This window comes from Bacillus rossius, chromosome 6 (genome assembly GCF_032445375.1).
Source record: "Bacillus rossius redtenbacheri isolate Brsri chromosome 6, Brsri_v3, whole genome shotgun sequence".
In the NCBI taxonomy this organism is placed as follows: domain Eukaryota; kingdom Metazoa; phylum Arthropoda; class Insecta; order Phasmatodea; family Bacillidae; genus Bacillus; species Bacillus rossius.
Genome location: NC_086334.1, coordinates 26,616,108 through 26,636,737, shown reverse-complemented (window position 1 = coordinate 26,636,737; position 20,630 = coordinate 26,616,108). Strand labels below are relative to the sequence as shown.

The following is a 20,630-nucleotide window of genomic DNA, read 5'->3' as shown; positions in this document are numbered from 1 at the left end:
TATCTTAGTTTCTCCGCCATATAATGTCATGGTTACCACTCAGATCCCGTAGTTGTGAGTGAGCCTTGCGCTTATAGGCGATACCGCGCTTGAAGCACCGGCGAGTGTTGCACTTATCATCCCGCCTCACTAACGCAGATACAACCCGTGTGCATCCTACCACACGACTGGAAGGGTTCATTTTCGCGACCTAACGTACAACAACCAGGTCTGCCAACGGCAGAGCAGAGATCGGTGTGTTAGTATCAGCGGATGCAAGCACCGGGCAGTAAACACGATAAGACTGCTTGCCGCAACTGCGTCGAAGGAAGCTCATTTTAGTGCTCCACTTTGTTAGTCACTTTGCTCAGGCACACGTCCAGTTTTAGCACTATGCCTGTGTGCACAGCTATAGGCATGGACCAAGGAAGTTCGTGGGCCATTTTGTGTTGGGACAATTTGTTTTGTCATATAAATCATATAAAGTTTCTAGTTTTCACGAGTAAAAAAATGTTCTTCGTATATCATTACAAAGAATGACATTTACGAAGCTGTTCTGGCTCAATCTAAGGTAGTTGCATTATGATTCCAGGAAGCATACAAACATTAGATTTTGAGCATTTTGGGAGAGAATTTTGTTTTGTGTGTGAATAATAGCTTAAAAGATAATAAAACAAAGGCTACGTATAAACAGTTAATTCAGAATTGAACAGATTTAATGCTTTCAATACATGCTAGAACTGAAATATAAATTGGTCTTTAAGTTTCTGAATTATTAAATAACACGTATTTAATAAGGATCTAGGCTTTACCAACTATTGCCTGAAGTTGTTTGGCTTGTGAGCCCTGTAACTGCTACACTGAAGATGGTGACTACAAGGTTGACCGAAACGTTGGTGAAATCTTCACGTTTGTTAATAGAACCCCCAAGCCAAGCTAATGCAAAAGCCTATTTAAGTAGTAAACTACAAATTTTGTCTGTGCTAGTGGTTCTTTTTAAAACACAGCTGGATTATCAGAATTAAAAATGCAAAATAATTTAGGAAACTACCCTCTTAAGTCATCCAAATGAATGAACTAGGGCTTTTAACACCTCGGTGACATCGGGGTCATTGGAGACGGCGACGGGCAAGGTTGTAAGAATGGGCAGCGACGGAAAATATTGGTGTGAGCATAAAAAATACTCTGAGGGAACACATTTGGTTCCCAGCAACGTCCGCCACGTTTTCCCAGTTGCGAAAATACGAGTTTGACCCCGTTGGGATCAAACTCGGAACATCTTTAAGTCGAAGGCAAGACATGACTACTCGGTGTATATTTACGAATGTACCTACCATATCGACCGGCTTAAAACTAGTTAACACAGAGCCACCTCTTGAAGTACCTAATTCCAAGTTGAACGCAACATGAACAGAAAACAAAATACGCAGCTGTTACAGTATTAAATATTATTAACTCCATGTAGTCTGTTTCATTTCAGTTGTCTTAAATTTGAAAGTTCTCAAAAGTAACACCAGGGGTACAGATTTCCTAAATGTGACTTTTCAAAACATTTTGTTTTCGTACACTTAATGATCACATGAGGTTTGTCTACCATTCACAACAATGACACGATAGGACGTACAGCATTAGCACCACTACTGAAAACTGTCAAACTTGAGACTAGTTCCATTAAAGACTACAGAGGCGGGTGTTAACAGCATAACATCTTATCTCGCGTCCCAATTGCCCTTAAGAAGTACATAGCTCCCACCTTCGAACCACGATGTCGATACTCGCCCACTATTTACAACCAGTGCATGTGTCAAGATAAAGTATCCCGAGGCGATGCATGTTATCTTATCATTAAGCCGCTGGTTTATCGTCCAAAGACAGTTTGTGACACAAATATAACACTTGTCTGTTTCCAGCAGCATGCCGGACCGCACCCTTTCAATTCAGGTAAAGTGTTTCATCGTGTAAATTTTCTCGAATTTTGACAATTCTCAAAAAAAAAAAAAAGCACCAGGGCTACCCAATTCCCAAATGTTGCTTGCAAAGCAACATGTGATGTTTGTTTACAATCACTTTTGGCAGAACAACAGTAGCAGAAAGATACGCAGACCGTTGGTACTACTTGTGAGAACTGTGTCAAATTTGATACAAGTTGCATGGCACAGACTATATGTTCCGACTTAAGACATTTTAATAATATGTTTTTGCTGGTGAAATCAGCAACACATACGTCCTAAGGTAAAGATTGAACATTCCTTTTCGAATAGTCTTACAAGGGGACCACCAAGTATGGTACAAACGGATTTTAACGTCTTCATTTTCTTGGCTCCATTGTAAATACGCGCGGTTTTTTCTATGGTGCAGCTAAAAAGCCGGCAGGATTACATTCCCGAAATAATGAGCTTCAAGGGATTAAAAATTATAACATGCAGAAACAAACTAAAGGAAGACGGTCAAGAACTTGAACACGAGATAAATATTCAAATTTTTCCTTTGCTGTGGTATTTAGTTCGCGATAGTCGCTAACAGTAGGTCCCATCTAATATTTTCCACTGTAATGCAGAACAGCTGAAGTTTGCATTTTGGGACCGAATTCCTAGTCACTAATGTCAACAGCTACTCACACATACTCAAACACAGCCTTCCTTACACATGTTCAAACTGAAGACACACTAGTACAAGTATTTAACGCCTTGTTAACTGAAATAAAACCCTTACCAAGAATTCAAAAGTGTTCAGATTAGTTGTAATGTAAAAGAAGAACATGTAGGAATAAAGTAATCTCCGTGTTCATATATTGGCAGAGCTGGAGATGGCAAAAAAAAAAAAAAAAGCTATCGTGTAACCTGGAAATCCCTTAGAGGGCCTCAGTTCAGTTTATAGACGTACAAATCCCTAAACGAGTTGAGGGAATTCGGGAACTACAGTAATAAGTTTTAAAACCTTGTGATATCCGTGAAGTGGTAACAAAGAAACAGTTAAACTTGTCTCATATTGCTGATAACCGACAACCGAAGGAAAAAATGGAAAGGCAAGAGAATGAAAAACTGAGTGTGTATGGAGCCCCTAAGATTCACAGAACCGCGATCAGTCCCGAATATATCCTAAGTTCACCTCTCGCTCAAGAAACTGCACCTTCGAATTATTTTTTTTTTGTGAAAATTTTCTTTTCACAATTTTAGATTTTTTTTTTAAATTTCTCTAACTAAATCACTCATTTTAGTTATGATTACCTAGACGTGCGAAAACTTTTATCCTGGGGGGAGGGGGGAGGGGAATTAAAAGCTGGAATTTTTTTTAAACGGACTTAAAAGCTGGACTTTTGTGCAGTGGCGGATCCAGGATTTTGGTTTGGGAGGGGCTTGACCCAGCTAAGGCTAGGCTTTATCAAGGCAAACACTAAAACAATAGTGGACCCAGATGCTTTTGGAGGGGGCTTGAGCCCCTTAGCCCCCCCCCCCCCCCCTTCTGGATCCGCTACTGCTTTTGTGTAACGGACTTTTTCTATATCCCGGAGTCCTTACCTCCATATGGGATCTACAGAACAAAAATTGAATAAATAAATAAATAAATAAACTTAACGTAACTAACATTTTAGTTTTAAAGCGGCTTAAAAGAATATTGTGTACGGACGCTGGTTATTCAAGCATTTGAATCTGTGTTGGTTATCTTAAGATTTGTCACGAAATCCCCCAGTCACTTCCTGTCCCTCGTGTGTTTCGTGAGCCTCGTCGACGCGGCGGGCGACGGGACGTCTGGCCGGGGCAGCCAGGGGCGCGGCGACACGTCAGCGTTGCCATGGCGACGTCACCCCTTCCCTGCTCCACACCCCTCACTGCCACCCCTCCTCGCGAGCAGCTGTGCGGCTACGGCGCCGTCGCGTCCCGCCCGTCCTCCGTGCCAGTTTCCTGATATTCAACGGCTAAATAGAACCTTTGAAGAAAAAAAGGTTTCCAAGCTGTATCTGAGACACAAAGTAGGTATTTTATTCTATTTAGTTTCAACATGAAAACACCCTCAAATAGTCATTACTTTTAAATATGAGAAACGGAATTTTTATTAATTTTTATCCCGTGTTGCACGTGTTGAAACTTGTCAAAATGGAGAAGACAACATGGCGTGGTGAAATCGACCGGCGTGCTAACTGCAATGATTCTCGTTCAATGATATACATTTTTGTGAAATTTGCGTGAATTTGATATGCACTGCGTGGAAAAAAGACGTAGCATTGATATACTTTTCTTCACTCTCTCATGGTTATTAAATGTTACAAAGCCCAACAAAAATTGCAGGGATGTAAATCGCAGGGATGTTGTTTCACGTGCTAACGGACGAATCCCTAGTTTCTCATATTACACACATTTTGCCATTTGTTGTATGCCTACATATAAGGATGGAAACCCTACAAGCAATGCGATGGCCACTGTAAGGTTTACAGTCTTCAGATTTTTGATGTGAATAATCTTGGCTCTTGTTATACTGCATTTGGGAGGAGAAATTTCGTGACTGCGGCGGAAATGTGTAACAAGAAGCAGGAATAAGCGCGCGCTGCGGCCTATAGTCGGCGCTTGTGCTGCAGCGTGTCGGAGAGCGCAAACATTTCCGTAGCGTTTGACAAGCGAGAGAAGAGACAGCTGTTAGCGTTCGTTCCGCGAACAGAAGTTTTGAACAGCGCGATGCATTGTCACGTGGCTTCTCTAATACGTTATACATACGTATAATGTATGGTAAAATTCAATTTTTTCAAGCGTTGTTAATACACAATTTGTGATCAGATATTTTGGATGTTAGACATCACTGGCGAGTACTGAAAGACTTGATCAGTTTTTTTTTTTTTTTAATAGGGGGCTTGAAAATGTGTGCATTATTATTTCCACCTGGGCCCTTGGTTCTTTTCAATGGCACTGTTTTCTGTTGCTGCGGCTAAAACTTTCGCAGCCCGTTATGGTTGAATATTCTTTCGTCTGCTTTTCTTAGAGTACACAAAGCAGGTATCAAAATCGAACATGTAATAAAATTATATGGAAGAAATCATAGTGTAGAAACTGCTCCTGTTCAACCGCATAGTGTGACTTCGGCCTCAGACCTCTTACTCACGTTTCGGTTTTGACTCCGGTTGTAACCTGACCAGGCAGTTGTGCAAGTAACCTCTTGCAAACACTCCCGTGAAAACGGCCAGGAGACTACTAAAGCTTCCACAGAAACTCCCTGCCAGCGACGACGTAAGCTTACAAGCAACCTGACGTCGTTATACATACGGGAACATAACATCGCTTATAATAAATGGATGGTGTTATGCACAAATGAGTTAACCAACAAAAGGAAAAAAAAGTTATTGAAATAATTGTGTAGGTAAAATGACACTTTTAATTATTGAGCTAAATATTTTTAACCGACATTCCTTGCTACTATGCCATCTTGCGACCAAATATTCAACGCACTGCCACAATACCGATTATCGTGTGTTCAAATTTGAGCTCAATTTACTCAGTTGAAAATGTTTGTGGGTTGAACCATTTTTACATAAGACCGTATTTAATTCACTTGAAAAAGTATGTAAACACAATAATTTCCTTCAGTAATTTTAACAAATATTTTTTTTTAATGATATGGACAAGTATTTAATCACACAAGTACAAGATTTGAAAGCACATTAATAATTGTTTGTGTGTAGGTTTTTTTTTTTTTTTCATTCTTTGAAAATTTTGTTGCATGATGCGCGCGCATCTTAAAACTCCGCTCATAATTTTTTTTTATAACGCGCCTAAAGACCATTGCAAATGTATATTGGTAGGACTGGGAAAGATAGCCCCGCTGGCAGTGCCGCGGCGAATGCGCGTGTCCTGTTGTTGCCGGCGAATATGCCGCGCTCCGACGCTATTCTTGGCTGGAAGCCAGGGCCATGTGCAGTGTGCCCCTGCATCACGCAGGTCTGCCCTCTTCCCCCTCCTCATTCCATGCCGCCCCCCCCCCCCCCCCTCAACGGCTCATCCCTCATCTCCGCGAGCAACAGCGGGCTAGGAACCAGGGAAACCAGTTGAGTTCTGACATTTTTGTTTTTAATACACGAATTCATCCCGATGTTATGATGAAAATTAAACAGACCTCATTGGAAACCTTACAAGTTGGCAATAAGCGCGCAGATCACTTTCGACAGTTATGGTCACTGTAACGTTTACAGTCTTCAGAATTTTTTTTTGTTAACTGTGGGACTTCCGGGGTTTGAAGTAATGGGGACAAGGGCCCTATAACAACCATTAGCTCCTGGACTCTTTGTTTATATCTCGAGGATATCGTTCTGGGTCTTTCCTGCCTCGCCACTCGTCCGTGCAATTCCCTAGGTTCGTCCTTCATCTGCTTATAATGACTGCTGCCCGCGGCTTTCACCGTTCGCACCGGGGCATCGCGTCGAGGGAAGCCTAAGATGCACATAAAGTTCTGCCATTCCCGATTACACCCGAACAATTCACCTTCGGCCAACCTCGGGTTTATTTATATATATTTATATTTCTCTGTTTATTTTAATGTAGCTATACTAACCTGACTAACCGTCCATAGTGTTTTAAAGTGTTTTAATGTAGCTAACCCAACTGACTACTTTTAATATTTGAATTCATTTTTCCTGCGCAAAAATAAAACAAATCCCGAGGTTGGCCGAAGGTGAATTGTTCGGGTATAATCGGGAATGGCAGAACTTTATGTGCATCTTAGGTCTCCCTCGGACGTCGATGTCTGACCGCCGCGAAGCCTTTTTCTGCTCCGCTTGCAGAGGTCGTTGGTCGGTTGTTACGTGGAGGCGGTCTCCGGCTGAGATCACGAATCCGCACCAGACCCCCCCTAACCCCTACCCCCCTCTCACAACGTGGCTTCGCGGCGACAGTGCGTTCAGCGAGGCCACTGGAACGGGCAGAAATGACTCGTCGCCGCGAGTATTTTCGTCCCGCCGAGTTAGCGACCGGTGGGTAAAACCCTCTGCTCATCGAGCGTGTTTTACAGGCCGTGGTCGCTTGCCGCGAGTCTCATCACAGTTGGCGGTTCCATTTTCTGGTCACTACTGTTGCAGATAACATTCCGATAGCTCTTTGGAATTTGTTTCGTCACAAGTTTCCCCGTCAAATATTTACTAAGGCCCGCTCTACAATGGCACGGAAACTGACGACGGATCACGTGAAGGCAGACGGATATCCCGGAATATTTCACTGTCGCGTTTGCTGCTACCACAATTTACGGAAACGTAACAGGTGGAAGACAATTAGTTTGTCAAGGGTACGAAATATTAATTTAATGGGGAAAAAAGTGTTTTCTCGAGATCATAGCCCGAGCAGAATTTAAATATATAATAAAAATAAAACACAAAGTAATAATAGAACACTTGATATTCTTGTACTTGTTTTTGTACTTGTATTTTTAACGTATTTAGAACATAAACATGGCTAACACCGCAGCCAAGTATTCGGCTTCTGTTGGTCGCACGGAGCAACGTAAACGAAGAGCTCAGCATTGCCGAGCTAATACGTACGGCTTCGTAACCGTCTGCGCGTTGTAGAATCTCTCTTCCCAGAGATACGTCTCCGTTTACGTGTCATTATAGAACGGGCGTAAACTTTAATTTTTGAGTTATAAAAGGTCGCGCTAGTGATAGCTGTGTGACTTTTTGCCGCTATTTGATTGCATTTATTAAGAATATGTTGGGGAAATGTGAGACAAAAAACAAAATGCTTGAGAGCTATTGTATAAGTTTACAGGAAAATCCCTCCAAAATAATAGCAATAAGAAAAAATAAGATGCATGGCGCGTGAAACCGAGATTTAAGGTTGGGAACTACCCTAGGAATTGCTTCTAACCTGGTAATAGGAAAACGCGTGTTAAAAAATTGCATTATCGGTGTATCTTTTTTCAAAAATTATCCGCTTCTCATCTGCTTAGTTGAGGATTTAATTCACTTTTTGTGGAAAGGGTTGAGAACTTAATACTCAAATGCAAAATATTGCAAAATCGCCGTATTTTCATATGAGAAATTAGTCAATTTTTAATCTTCCAAATTGGTTTCAAAAAATGTTCAACATGTAGGCGTAAAGGGGGTAGTTCCTGAATTATTTTAACTCTCTAATTTCCTATTTTTGTTTATTTTTTTATGGAAATTAATTTTTATAACTATGGTTAGTTATGTATAACTGATGTTACCTGTTTAATACGTGTTTGTTGGTTTTGAGAAACTTGAGGCCAATTTTTATTTCAACCATAGCATGAACAAAGATCAGGTAGAATGAAGTATTGAATTAATAGTGTGTTTCTTTTGTAGTTAGTCTTCATATTAGTATATAATTATATATTAATAAAACATTTGGTTTTCCAAAATACTATATATTCTAGAGATTTTTAGGGTTTATGGATTTCATCCTAAATATATAGTTTTACAACAATGATACATACAAACTGTTAATTCAAAACTGCATACTACGCTATTGAATGATGTCAAATTACTCTAGGCCTGAAATATGAACTTTTTCTTAAGTTCCTCCAAACAATTACACTTAATGAATTGTTAAAACCATTTGTAACCATGGACTATTGTATTATAATTTATATTTAAATCGTCGGCAAAAATACAAAAAAAAAAAAAAAAAACAAATATTGATTGAAGCAAAATAATTCAAGGACTACCCCCGTTAAGGGGTCCGCCTAGTCAGAAGTGTGCTTAATGTTAGTGAGGCGTGATGATAAGCGCGACGCTCGCTGGTATTTATAACGCGGTATCGCCTCTAAGCGCAAGGAAGTGGAACTGGCGCGCAGTCTTCTCGTCGTGCATAGGACAACTATGAAATTTGAGCGGTATACATAACAAATGGCGGAGAAACTAAGGTAAAGGTGTGATGCAAGCCCCTTAAGTGCTTTAAAGAATCTGTACAGTTTGTTTTATGCCCTAAATTTACTCTGAAAACACTTTTTTTTTGTTTGCTATTTTAACTCTCGTAAAAATAAAGTTTAAAAACTTCATCTGGAAACAAAAGAACTACTTAGCGGACGACAGCGAATTCTTGAAAGCTTTTCGCAATCAGACCCTACTTTCCTGAAGCCCTGCGCACCGTGTGTGTGTGTGTGTGTGTGTGTGTGTGTGTGTCCAGATGGGCGGGGCCTGGAATCGTGGACACCAACCAGACCAAGCAACGGCGCTGAAGCCCCGGGGCTGTGCTGAAGACGGGGGTGCTGTCATAACTTAGAAACACACAACTTAAAATTTTCCAAGTTATGACGGTTATAAGTTATGACTTTCTACGTTATGACGTTTCTAAGTTGTGTGGTTCTGCGTTGCGTGTTTCTAAGTTATGACAGTTCTAAGTTGTGTGTTTCTAAGTTGTGTGTTTCTAAGTTGTGATAGTTCTAAGTTGTGATAGTTCTAAGTTGTGATAGTTCTAAGTTGTGATAGTTCTAAGTTGTGATAGTTCTAAGTTGTGACGTTTCTACGTTATGACGTTTCTACGTTATGACGTTTCTACGTTATGACGTTTCTACGTTATGACGTTTCTACGTTATGACGTTTCTACGTTATGACGTTTCTACGTTATGACGTTTCTACGTTATGACGTTTCTACGTTATGACGTTTCTACGTTATGACGTTTCTACGTTATGACGTTTCTAAGTTGTGTGGTTCTGCGTTGTGTGTTTCTAAGTTACTTGGATTTTTCCAAGTTTTCTAAGTTATGACAGTTCTAAGTTGTGACTTTCTAAGTTATGTGTGGTTCCCCTGAAGACGTTGGGATCCACGCTGATGGCTTGTGTGATCCTCACGTGCGTGACTGCGTTAAAGGGAAATTTGTTACAACTAACTCAAAACCATTTAAAGTTTATTATTATATTTTTTTATCGCATTGCCATAGGTCTGTGCTTGAAACTTACGGAGCGATTGGGAAATCTTAATTAGCTGCACCAGGACTCAAGTTATCCGGTGGACTGAAATCTAGTGAAGTGGATGTTGATAAAACTAAACAGGAAAGAATTCGATACTTAATCGTCCAGTACGTGTCGCCTTCACTCAAGATAAGCTCCCGGTAGTGTTTTGAGTGAATGTTGTTAGTTTTTTTTTGCACAACCTAGTGGAATTCCAAGCTGGAGGACGCAAGTTTAAACTCACGTCCCACTTCTTGTACTGATCTAGGGATATATAAACTTGAAGAATAATATATATATATAATATATATATAATATATATATATATAATATATATATATAAGTATATATGTTTTGAAGTAGCTATTCTGGTTCTAGCATTAATTAAATTACAAACAAAATACCTTTATAATTTTAACTTAAAACGATGGGATGGGATTTATACATTTTACTTTTTTTACGTGTTTTCACTTGTGGTGATCAATATAATTTTTGTAGTGTAAAAATAACTGACTTGTACGTGAATTTACATATTTGTAGACCATATCTGTGCTGGGGGGCTACAATAATTTTGTATTAAGTTAAGGTTATCAGTATATTCCGGCTTCTTAACGCTTTAAGGGCAGCGTGTGTGTAAGGGGGGGGGGGGGTCCGTAGGGAATGGAGATAGAATAATAGCATAATTTCCAGATTCACAGATATCTTGGTCGAGTAGTAGTGAAATATTTTACAATCAAGTATTTCTTCCGCACTCAGTGCTATTTTCCTGGCACTTTTATTCCTACTTATTTATTTCCATAGTACCTATTGCGTAAATCGTATTCTGGGATATTTCGATGTTTATGCGCACTGCGCATTTTTTTTTGTTGTAAAACAACTATTTTTCAGCCGATGCATGTTCGTTGGTTTAAATTTCCCAGTTTTCTCTTTGAGACTATCGTCACTGATTGGGTTTCTAAATGGCCGAAGAGTGCTGCAGAATCACAAGCGTGTTTCTCAAGGACTCTGGGTAGCAGCGTCCGCACGTAATTTGAAAGTCACCTTCTAGACCCGTATCCAAACCTTCGGAATAGCTAGTGACGTAAGAATGCTCATAAACTTCCCCCCCTCCTTACTTGAAGTGGGGTTTTTTTTTTCCTTCTTCGTTGCCTAAGCTGCAGTTTGCTGATTAAACACGTCCTGGAGTTCCGTCCAGGATTTGTGGCTTGACCACTGGCTGTTCTTGAGAACTGAACATTGTTCGCTCATTTATTTCGGGAATATAGTCAGCAGATGGTTGATTTAAGGGAGAAAAGATATCTCCCCTCTATCTCTTCATCTCCGCCCCTTGGAGGTGTCGCTTCACCTTGGGCCCGAAAAGACGGTGTTAATTCGCGCCACTCCGCGCGGTGGCGGGAAACCCGCATCATTCCCAGGCCGCCAAAAGGGTCATTGCCAATGACCTGAGGCGGGGGCGGTGCGGGTGGTAGCGAGGACCCTTGTAATCCGGCCAGGCACACATGTCAGTGGCCGTGCGGGGCCGCCAGCAAGCTCCGAACTTGGGCTCGCGTCGCGGTCCTGTCCGCGTTCGTAACAATGCATACAGTAGCGGATCCAGAAGGGGGGGGGGGCTAAGGGGCTCCAAAAGCACCTGGGTCCACTTTTGTTTTAGTGTTTGCCTTGATAAAGCCTAGCCTCAGCTGGGTCAAGCCCCTCCCAAACCAAAATCCTGCATCCGCCACTGAATACATACATGTACAATACACATACATACTTGGGTTAATATTCGTTGTAAATATCTGTGACAGGGCAAACAGCAAATTCAATAAGAGGTATCGTGTTAAAATCTAAAGGAATATGAAATAATCGAGACGGCGTGTGAGATCGCGCCTAAGGAAAGACGAATTAGACCTTTTTGGGTACGGTTCAAACTTGATCCTCGGTAAAGAGAGTGAGGACGTGTCGCGTCTAAACCTGCCGTGCAGGCTGCTCTCCGAGGAAGTTCCACGCGCGCCTGAGAAACGACGGCATGCCTGCACGGGCCGGGAGGGGCGTGGCTTGTTTTCACCGGCCGCTCTAATTAAACAGGACATAGGCAGGAACAGAACAGCACGGAGCGCAGATAAGCATCTCGGCATCCGAGAGAGGCAGGCGCAAGGTTGGGAGTTCGCTGCTCCCGTTTCCCCAGCGCGCGCCGCGTGTGAAAATTTTTTTTAATTACGTTCGAAATCTCCATTCAATACGAAACAAAAATAACTTTTCTCGTGAAACCAGGGGTTCCACACGTATGCATGATTACATGGTAAGTGTGAAGCTTTTTTTTCTTCCTTAGAATTGTTTGCCATATTAGTTAGACACCCAAAACCTTCGCTGAAGTGAAACGTTTGCATTGAGTTTGAAATGACTTTATGTTTATGAAAGTAACTGTTTTTAACGACAGAGATTCTAATTCTAATTAATACTTACTAACCATCATAAGGCGATGGTGATGTTAGACTGCGACACAGTATGCCGTTTACTGACAATTTCTAATTCCATCGGTGAAATTAACGTAGATTTCTCTTTTGATTCTGCAAGCCATACCGCACCAGCTATGTGGGAACAAAAATATATTTCAGATGCAAACCCACACTTCTGCCGTATTATTTGTTTCTGCGAGTGAGACTCATACAGGGGAAAATTAAACTATGTTGTGCGAGACATGTCTCGTCAGGTGCCCCATCACAAAAAAAAAAACTACCGGGTGGTACAAAAATCCGAAGTGTTTGTGGTTTCTGCTGTCTGGCAACTTCCAATTCTTTGCATTGGCGTGTCTCGTCCAATTAGTGAAGCTTGCGGTTTTAAACTAAACCCGAATTTTAAAAAGATACGCCCATTCAAGACACTGAAAATAATAGGTTCCACTACTAGCGCCGTTGGTTCGCAGGCCGCAGAGAGCCTCACTGAGCGGACGGAGAATGGAGGCACGAGCCGTGGTGTGGACACACTGTCGTCGAGGGCCACCGGTACCTCCGGGTGGCGGTGGGTGGGAGGGAGGGAGGGAAGGAGGGTCGGGCGGGACCGCCGCTCGTGTAAATATAAACAAGGAGGGACGTGCATCGTCGCGCCGCGGGCAGCCACTGCCAGTCGATGAGGCGGCGGCGAGCCAGGAGGGATTCCAGCGCGCTCTATAAATACACCCGCGCGAGGATCTTCTTCCCGTCGGAGCGCGGCGGCGATAATTCATAATTATTACAAACAGTACTCGCCAGAGATGTATAACATATAACCTCGGTAACGTGCAATTCATGTGTTCTCATGTTGCAAAATACAACACCAAATTTAACGTATAATTATTTAAATTAATGCCGAGCGTGAGATATATACGCAAATTGTGTTTTCTACTGCATTTCTGAACGCAGTTTCCGCACCTGACGCTAGATTTCGCTGCCGGAGCAGCTACGTCGACTATTGAATTATTTGATTGGCAGACCGAAATTTTAAACTATGTAATTAAAAAGATCCGAAAAAAATTTACTAAACCCCAGCTTTGAACCTCATTTTCGATAAGGAATTTTATTAAAATACTGCCCATCTTGTTAAAATTCATCAAGCAGTTAATACTATGTTTCCCTTTAGCTAGGTTAACTTTGGTTCGCGCAATCCGTAACAGGTGGCAGCACCGTGGTTAGCACATTTCCGTTCAATGCGATTTACGTTCCATCCACGAAATTACCTCTACCAAAGGCCGTATACCGAGAGCTAAGATGTTACACGTCAATGATATTCCATGCACAGCTGATCCGGAAATAATCAGATCCACTAATTTTATTGCTCGCTAATCAATCCCTTGTGGGACTAGCATTATGTTTCCCATATAGGGTTGATCTGGTTTTGTGTGGGCTCCTTCGCCATCGGGAAACGAACAACACGTTACGTGGCGGCTGGGAGTTGTTTCAGGAGCTACAAGGATATCCAATTATAATATACGATGTCCACAAAAGAATGAAGTCCAATTTTCCCCACACTTTGGTTAACAACTTTGGAGTAATGGAAGCAATAGCCTCCTAAATTATGCGTTTCAACTCTGGCAAATCATTAGGTTGTGGCGGAACGTAGACACGTTCTTTTATAAAGCTCCACAAGAAGAAAAAAAATCGCATGACCTTATGTCAGTTGAACGTGGAGGCCAGCGAAAAAGAGCTCTGTCGTCTCGACCATTACGACCAATCCAACGGTCAGGGACGTCGACAATCAAACTTTAAAACGAAACTTTGAACTGAAATTACAGATTCAATCTTGGCAAATTGCAGAACACAAAACAATTTACGCTCAGGATTCGCTATTTTGCGTAGGTGGCGCTGCAAGCGAGAAAACAACGAAGCAGAACTCGTTTATCTAAAACTTATTTTGAGTTGCTTTTTAATTGTGATATTGAACCGAAACCCTACAACGCTTACTGTTGATACTATAAACATTTATAACTGGAACAATATTTTATAGACATACTGTATGTTGTCATAGATATAAATATGGTAGGCTAAAGTCCTGTACTTTTGGAATCTCGGCCGTGCCGAATTAGCTATTTTGCAGGAATATCGAAAAATATATATTTTATTAGCGGATTATTAATTCAGTATAATGATAATTAAAACAAAGTAATAAGCTGCTATACAGCTAAATATTATATGAAAGTTTTTTTCTTTTTTAAAATTTCCGCTGCATATCATGCTGCGTTCGTGATTCGAATCTCTCACACGCACACGCGCGCGCGCACACTGATCGGGGGTGAGTGAACTTTACGGCTTCCCTTCACGCGCTCTGCATCACACACACGTCCGCGTTGCCTCGTCAGACCTTGCACACCGCCGAAACGTTATCCCCCCCGTGGAGAGGTGTTTACTCGGCGCGCACTGGGGAGTTGCTATGGAAACTACCGTCAAAAATCGATGTCATGAGGTGTAATTGGCAAGTAAGACCCCTCGCTCGGCCCGCGGGGGTCGCTCGGGCGAATGTTGCCGCGAGGCGCACCTCCGCTCCCGACCCCCTCCATCAAGACTCTGAGGGGGGGTGGAGGAAGGCTGTGTGTGGGGTGGGGCGTTTGCTTCCGCTTGGATGACGAGGGGCGTACAGTCGGTGTCACGCAACATACCAGATTTGACAGTTATCAGAAGTAGCACCAGCGGTACCCCATTTCTCAACTGTCACTTGCCAAGCAACGCGCGATGTTGGCAGGTCCATCGTGAGAAACAAAAAAGCCTGTCAAGGGGGGGGGGGGGGAAGTCATTTTGTCCGGTCCCCTTCCCCATTACGTTACGTACAACATTTCAATAATTAAAAAAAAAAAACTAAATACAGACGTGTTTTTCGTGTATCACATAACTTGTAAGGTATCCAGAGAATTCTTTTATTAATAGACTTGTAATTTTCTTACTGCCAGCAAAAAAAAACCTAAATTCATTTCTCCCTCACTCTTGCCCCTCCCGACGGTACCGGATTTTGGTTTTTCGGGTACAAGACAACCGTAAGGAACAGTTCACAAAAAACACTGTCGACGAAGCGATAGTGGCAGAATGATACGTAGATCACTGGGACTACTTTTGAGAACCTACAAGAGACGAGTTATATAAGACAAGACTATATGTAGAGCGAAGAGGGCAAATAGGGGTTTCGGGAGCGAGCTCCTGGTAGACTTCTGGAGAGAGGCTAGTGTACAAAGAAAGTCTGTTGTAGTTTCAAAACATGACATTAATAAGTCGGTGATTGGTCATGGAATAATTGCAAATTGATGTTTCGAATAATGAACCTTAATATTTTCATACAACTTTTTATGAAAGAAAAGTTTAATGTTTGAATTTAAGTATTGAAGCAAACACAAACATAGCATCCAAAGGGCTGTCCACCCTCACCCCCCTTTTTTTTTTTGGTGCCGTGCTTGGGGGGGGGGGGGGGGGGGGATTTGTATATTATAGGGTGCGCACGCAATATAGCTGTACGGACACAATTTTGTGTCCCATCACTCAGAGACGGATCAGTGTGGAATGTTATGAAGGGGAAGCGGGCTATTTTTGATCGCAGCTAACATAGGGTAAAGCGGTTTTTTCTCTTCAGAAAAAAAAAATCGGGGGAACATATATTGGTTTCTTGCTCTACCTCCTTTTCATCCTTTTCACAAGCTTCTGGTTCCGTCACTGCCAATATTGAACGGCTTACTGGGCAATAGTACGGTCGCAAATGTTTCCAATGACGAAACATTAGAGTATGACACTTCTTGAGGTTACAGTGTCTCGTCGCACTTAGCAAGTGTCTGTTCTCATTGCAATTTTTTTTTTTTTAATAGTTCGTGAATAGTAGATATATCTAAGTAAATACACACTGCGCCGGACAAAAATATTCCAATGAAATATTTTCAACCAAAGCAAGCTTCGGGCGAGAAGCCAAGAGTGGCCGAACGCTCGTGGCATTCTTAGCACCACCTGTTTGTGACAATGACAGCATTTTTGCCAATTGAACAGGATCAAAATTTGGAGTTTGTGGAAACGGGTAGGGGGGGGGGGGAGGCACAACTTTCAGACCGTAGTTAAGTGTGGCACATGGGTCACTTTCTAGCGTTACATCCAATTTTATCCACATAACGGCAAAAATTTAGTTAAAATGGACTTTGGCACTTTTATTTCCCCAACGTACATAAATATGAACTTCGCGAAGTATATGCTCCTGTAGGCCCAGCTGAAAATTTTTTTTTTTCTTTGTCCTTAAACTTCACTGTCTTAAGGCTTATAAATCTGTTTGAGCTTTTGCCTGCGTGGAATTTCATTGCACGAGTGTAATCTGTGTATTCCAAGGCGCAAAGCTTGCGAGACAAAGATGTTAAATCAATAGTTATAATTGAAACCTCCTGCCAAAGTCTCAATTTATCAAGTAGCTTGCCCAATGGCGTTGGCCTTCGCTTCTAGTCATAGGGTACAAAACCCTGCTATACTTAAAAGACACTGCACATTGGGTCGACACCGCGCATGTAATCTGGAATTTAAGGCCGTGTCAGAATACTTCTACGTACTTGTGCCCGGAAGCGCCTTAACGAGGGTTGTTCAAACTGGAAGTGAATTAAGCATATGTGCAAGAAAACGAATCGATGTATTTCAGACTTGTAGGTAAAGAAACTTCACAATTAAAAAAAAATTGTGGATCACGGATGACATAACACTTTGGGAACTACTCGTAAAATCATTTTCATTTTATTATGAACCAGGATTAACACATAAAAGCCGAAAATAAATATTTGAGAAATTTATAAGGACAGTTTAACAAATATATGGACGTAAAACGATATTACCCTAGAAAAAATTATACAAACCAACATATTTCCATAAATGGTTGTCAGAGAGTGTAAATATAAACTAATTGTACCTTGAAATATGAATGCTGTGGCATCCGACATTTTTGACGCGCTGACGTGATACAGGTATATGTCGAACGTGATATGCGTTGTTGTGACTCCAGCATAATGCAGCTAGCTGTCGCTGCTGCACCACCCCCTCATGCTCGACGGTGTTGTTTCAGATGACTTTGTGACGCCGCGGACGAGCTCGCCGATGGACGCAGCGGGCAGCGGGGGCGGCCAGGCGCCGGACGGGGACAGAACCGTCATCAGCGTCTCCGTGGGCGACTGCGAACCGCCCGGCGGCTGCGGGGAAGGCAGCGACAGCGGGGTCGAGCTGAACGGCGGGCCGGAGTCCTTCGTGGCCTTCCGGAGGGGCCTGAGCGTCAACAGCGGCGGCTACGCCAGCAGCTGCGGTGGCTTGGACGACTCGAGCGCCACGCCGGCGCAGTCGTGCGACTCGAGCCTCATCAGCTACTCGACGTGCGAGGATGCGGAGGACGTGCCCACCAGCTCCACGCTGGTGCTCCCCGCCGGCGGGGACGGCACCGGCAGCGAGAGCTCGTCCGTCGCGGGCGGCGGCAAGAGGCGGGCGGAGCCCTCGGGCGCCCAGAAGCCGGCGGCGGCGGGCAAGGGCCCCGCGGCGAGGGCACGCGCCCCGGGCGTGTCGCCCAGGACCGCGGCGGGCGCGACCACCCGGCGCGACAAGGTCTCGCCCGCGCCCTCCAGGTCTGCGGGGGGCAGCAGGGCCCCGGTGACCCGCGCCGCGGTCCCCAAGGCCGCGGCCGACAGCAGCGGGGCCGCCGCGAGGAGGAGGGCCCAGGCGGCGGGCGACGACGGGCGCTGGCCGTCCACCGCCAGGTCGCGGCCGGCGCCGACGAGGCCGCGCGGCGGGAGCGTGGAGAGCCAGCCGGCGAGGCCCGCGGTGTCCAGCACCACCAGCAGCGGCGGCGCGGGCGCCATGGAGAGCAAGTCCAGCGCGCTGGACAAGTACGCGACCCTCCCCCGCCGCGGGAGGCGCCAGTCGCCCGACCCGCCGGCGCGCGGCCTGTCCGTGAGCCGCGACTCGAGCCTGAACCGCGCGGCGAGCCTGCGCAGGCAGCACGTGGCGGGCGGCGCCGCGAGGTCGCTGCCGCCCTACCCGCGGCGCCGCTCGCACCAGAGGACCCGCATCTTCCACGAGACGGGCGTGCAGACGGCGCTGACGGGCCGCGACGTGGAGCAGGCGCTGGCCGGGGTCGGCATCAGGGAGCGCACCCCGCTGCGCGAGCCGGCCCTCGACCGGGACGTGCAGGTGGGTTAGCACTTAGCACCCGACATGCCTTCAAGAACTACCTGCAAAATTCGCGGAGTCATTTCGTGATATGCTACAATTCAAATAATTATACCTTAGCGCTGCTTCTACCACTGGTTCACTGTTAATCTACATTAATGAGGGCCAATTAAGAGACCCTCGCTCAAAGAAGTGTCGAATCACAGACACTCAGTCGAGACAACTCACAAGTCAGCAGCCAATGAACAGGTGGCATTTGCCCGAGTGTGTAGAGTGTAGTAGAGTCTATCCTGGAGGTCATTGAACCCGCGAATTTTGCAGGTCTCTAATCATTAGGGTCGAAACATTTTTACATTTATGGCATTATGTGCCAAGTCGCTCAACCCAAACAGCTTAGGGGTAAATAATATATTATTAATTGCTTTTTCAAATACTAAAATTTTAAAGATTCTATGATAATAATAAAATTGTTTGTGGATTTAGCTACTTTTTTTAATTAATAATTTCAGCTAATTTTTTACTAAATTTTACTAAATTTATCGACTTATATTTTGGTTTTACATACAATGTTAAAATTGATTTTAATGATATTTTAGCAGTAATGCTGTTTCCTGAATATTTTCCGTACACGTTTGACATGTATAATTTAGTTTGTGGAAATCTTAAGTAATGCAAAACTAGTCTTATTTCTGTTAATAGCTTTGTTGCATTCCTGTGATTTGATGATGTAATAAGAAATTCTCTTGAATAATAAGACTACCATGATGTTTATTTACTCCTGCACAACATGCATTTGATCTCAACAGGTGACATTCTTAATGGCGGTTAATGTCATAGCCACCAATGTTAGAAAATGCAGATGTTCATCCTTTGGCATTTGGTATTGTTAAAAGAAAATAATTGGCCTGATTTCATCAGTGTTTTGTTTTTAGGTTGATCTTCGTGATGAAGAGATAGAGCGGTTGGAATCTCGGCTGAAAGAGCTGGGGAAAACTCACGCCCAGTTAGAACTTGACTTCCAGCGTCAAGGAGGAGAGCTGGGCGTTGTGCAAGAGAAATTATCGGAGGAGAAAGAGGGGCGACTTGGGGAGAAGGCAAGATTGGAGGACATAGAGCACAGGCTTGGTGTAGTTCTCTGTTCTGTCAAAGGCAGCCACTACACAGCAGGTAAACACATAGTTAAAAGCAAATGTACATTCAGATAAACTGGTTTTAAACCTCGCTTAAGAGTTGTACCCATAATTAATTTTGTTCTGTAATGATATAAAGTTTAGCAGTTGCACACCTTTTTCTGTTCATGTACCGGTAAGCCAAATTCTAAATGCTTTTTAGAAGAATCTTTTCTATTTTTTAGTAGAATTATTAATATTTATCTTTTCTCTAGTTTAAAAATTTTATTTTTCACTTAAGCATTTTCAATAGGTTTTAGAATGAATGTAACTGAACTATCAACCTATAACTTTTTTCTGCATAATTTATATTCGTGGCTGAGTGAATGTTTGTAGCATGTTATTTAGAGATTATTTGAAATTTTGTTTTTATTGTAGGATTGGCCATTTTATGAGATACTACTATGTTTAAAAAATGGTCAGGCAATGAAAGGTTGTTGGTAAACAACTATTAAGAATTAAAAATAAGCATCAATGTATTCAAAATGAGGGAAAAAAATAAATTCAACTGCTAGATTTGTATAATTTTGTTCCCAGTAGGTACTTGTTAAATGTGAAATGCTGAAATGGCTGGCTTATAGTGCATTACCTGAACAAGTTCACTTATCTGGAAGGTACATCCAGTTTAATTCCTCACATATTTTTTTAAAAATGCATTCATTCACAGGAGCATGCACCAAATTTTGGTAGTTTGGTTTGGTGGGAGGGGGCATGAACTTCTTTGCCTGCTTCCTCTTTCCAATTCTTAATTTTTTTGGTGGGAATGAAATTTTTTTTTTTTTTTTTTAGGATTTATGATTTAGGGTGAGCGAGGAATTCCATACCCCTCATCCCCACCTCTGCATACACCTATGCTTATTCATGGGCTAAACAATAATTCCCTTACAGTCCATTTTTTAATTAAGAGAAATTTGATGCAGTTCTAAAATTGTATATAAGGTCAATTATTTGTTTGGTGTGTTCCTACTTGTATTGTTCCTTAGTAAA

General features: G+C 42.9%; 1 protein-coding gene across 2 annotated transcripts in view; it reads left to right on the top strand.

Annotated features, from left to right (window-relative positions):
- LOC134532896 (uncharacterized) overlaps positions 1 to 20,630 on the top strand; it is a 110,681-nt gene that overhangs the window by 63,175 nt on the left and 26,876 nt on the right. For both annotated transcript variants that reach the window (XM_063369924.1, XM_063369926.1), the window contains 2 exons: positions 17,384 to 18,495; positions 19,407 to 19,641. In XM_063369924.1, the coding sequence (XP_063225994.1) occupies positions 17,416 to 18,495; positions 19,407 to 19,641 (1,315 nt within the window). In that variant the 5' untranslated portion in view covers positions 17,384 to 17,415. The remainder of the gene's footprint in view (positions 1 to 17,383; positions 18,496 to 19,406; positions 19,642 to 20,630) is intronic.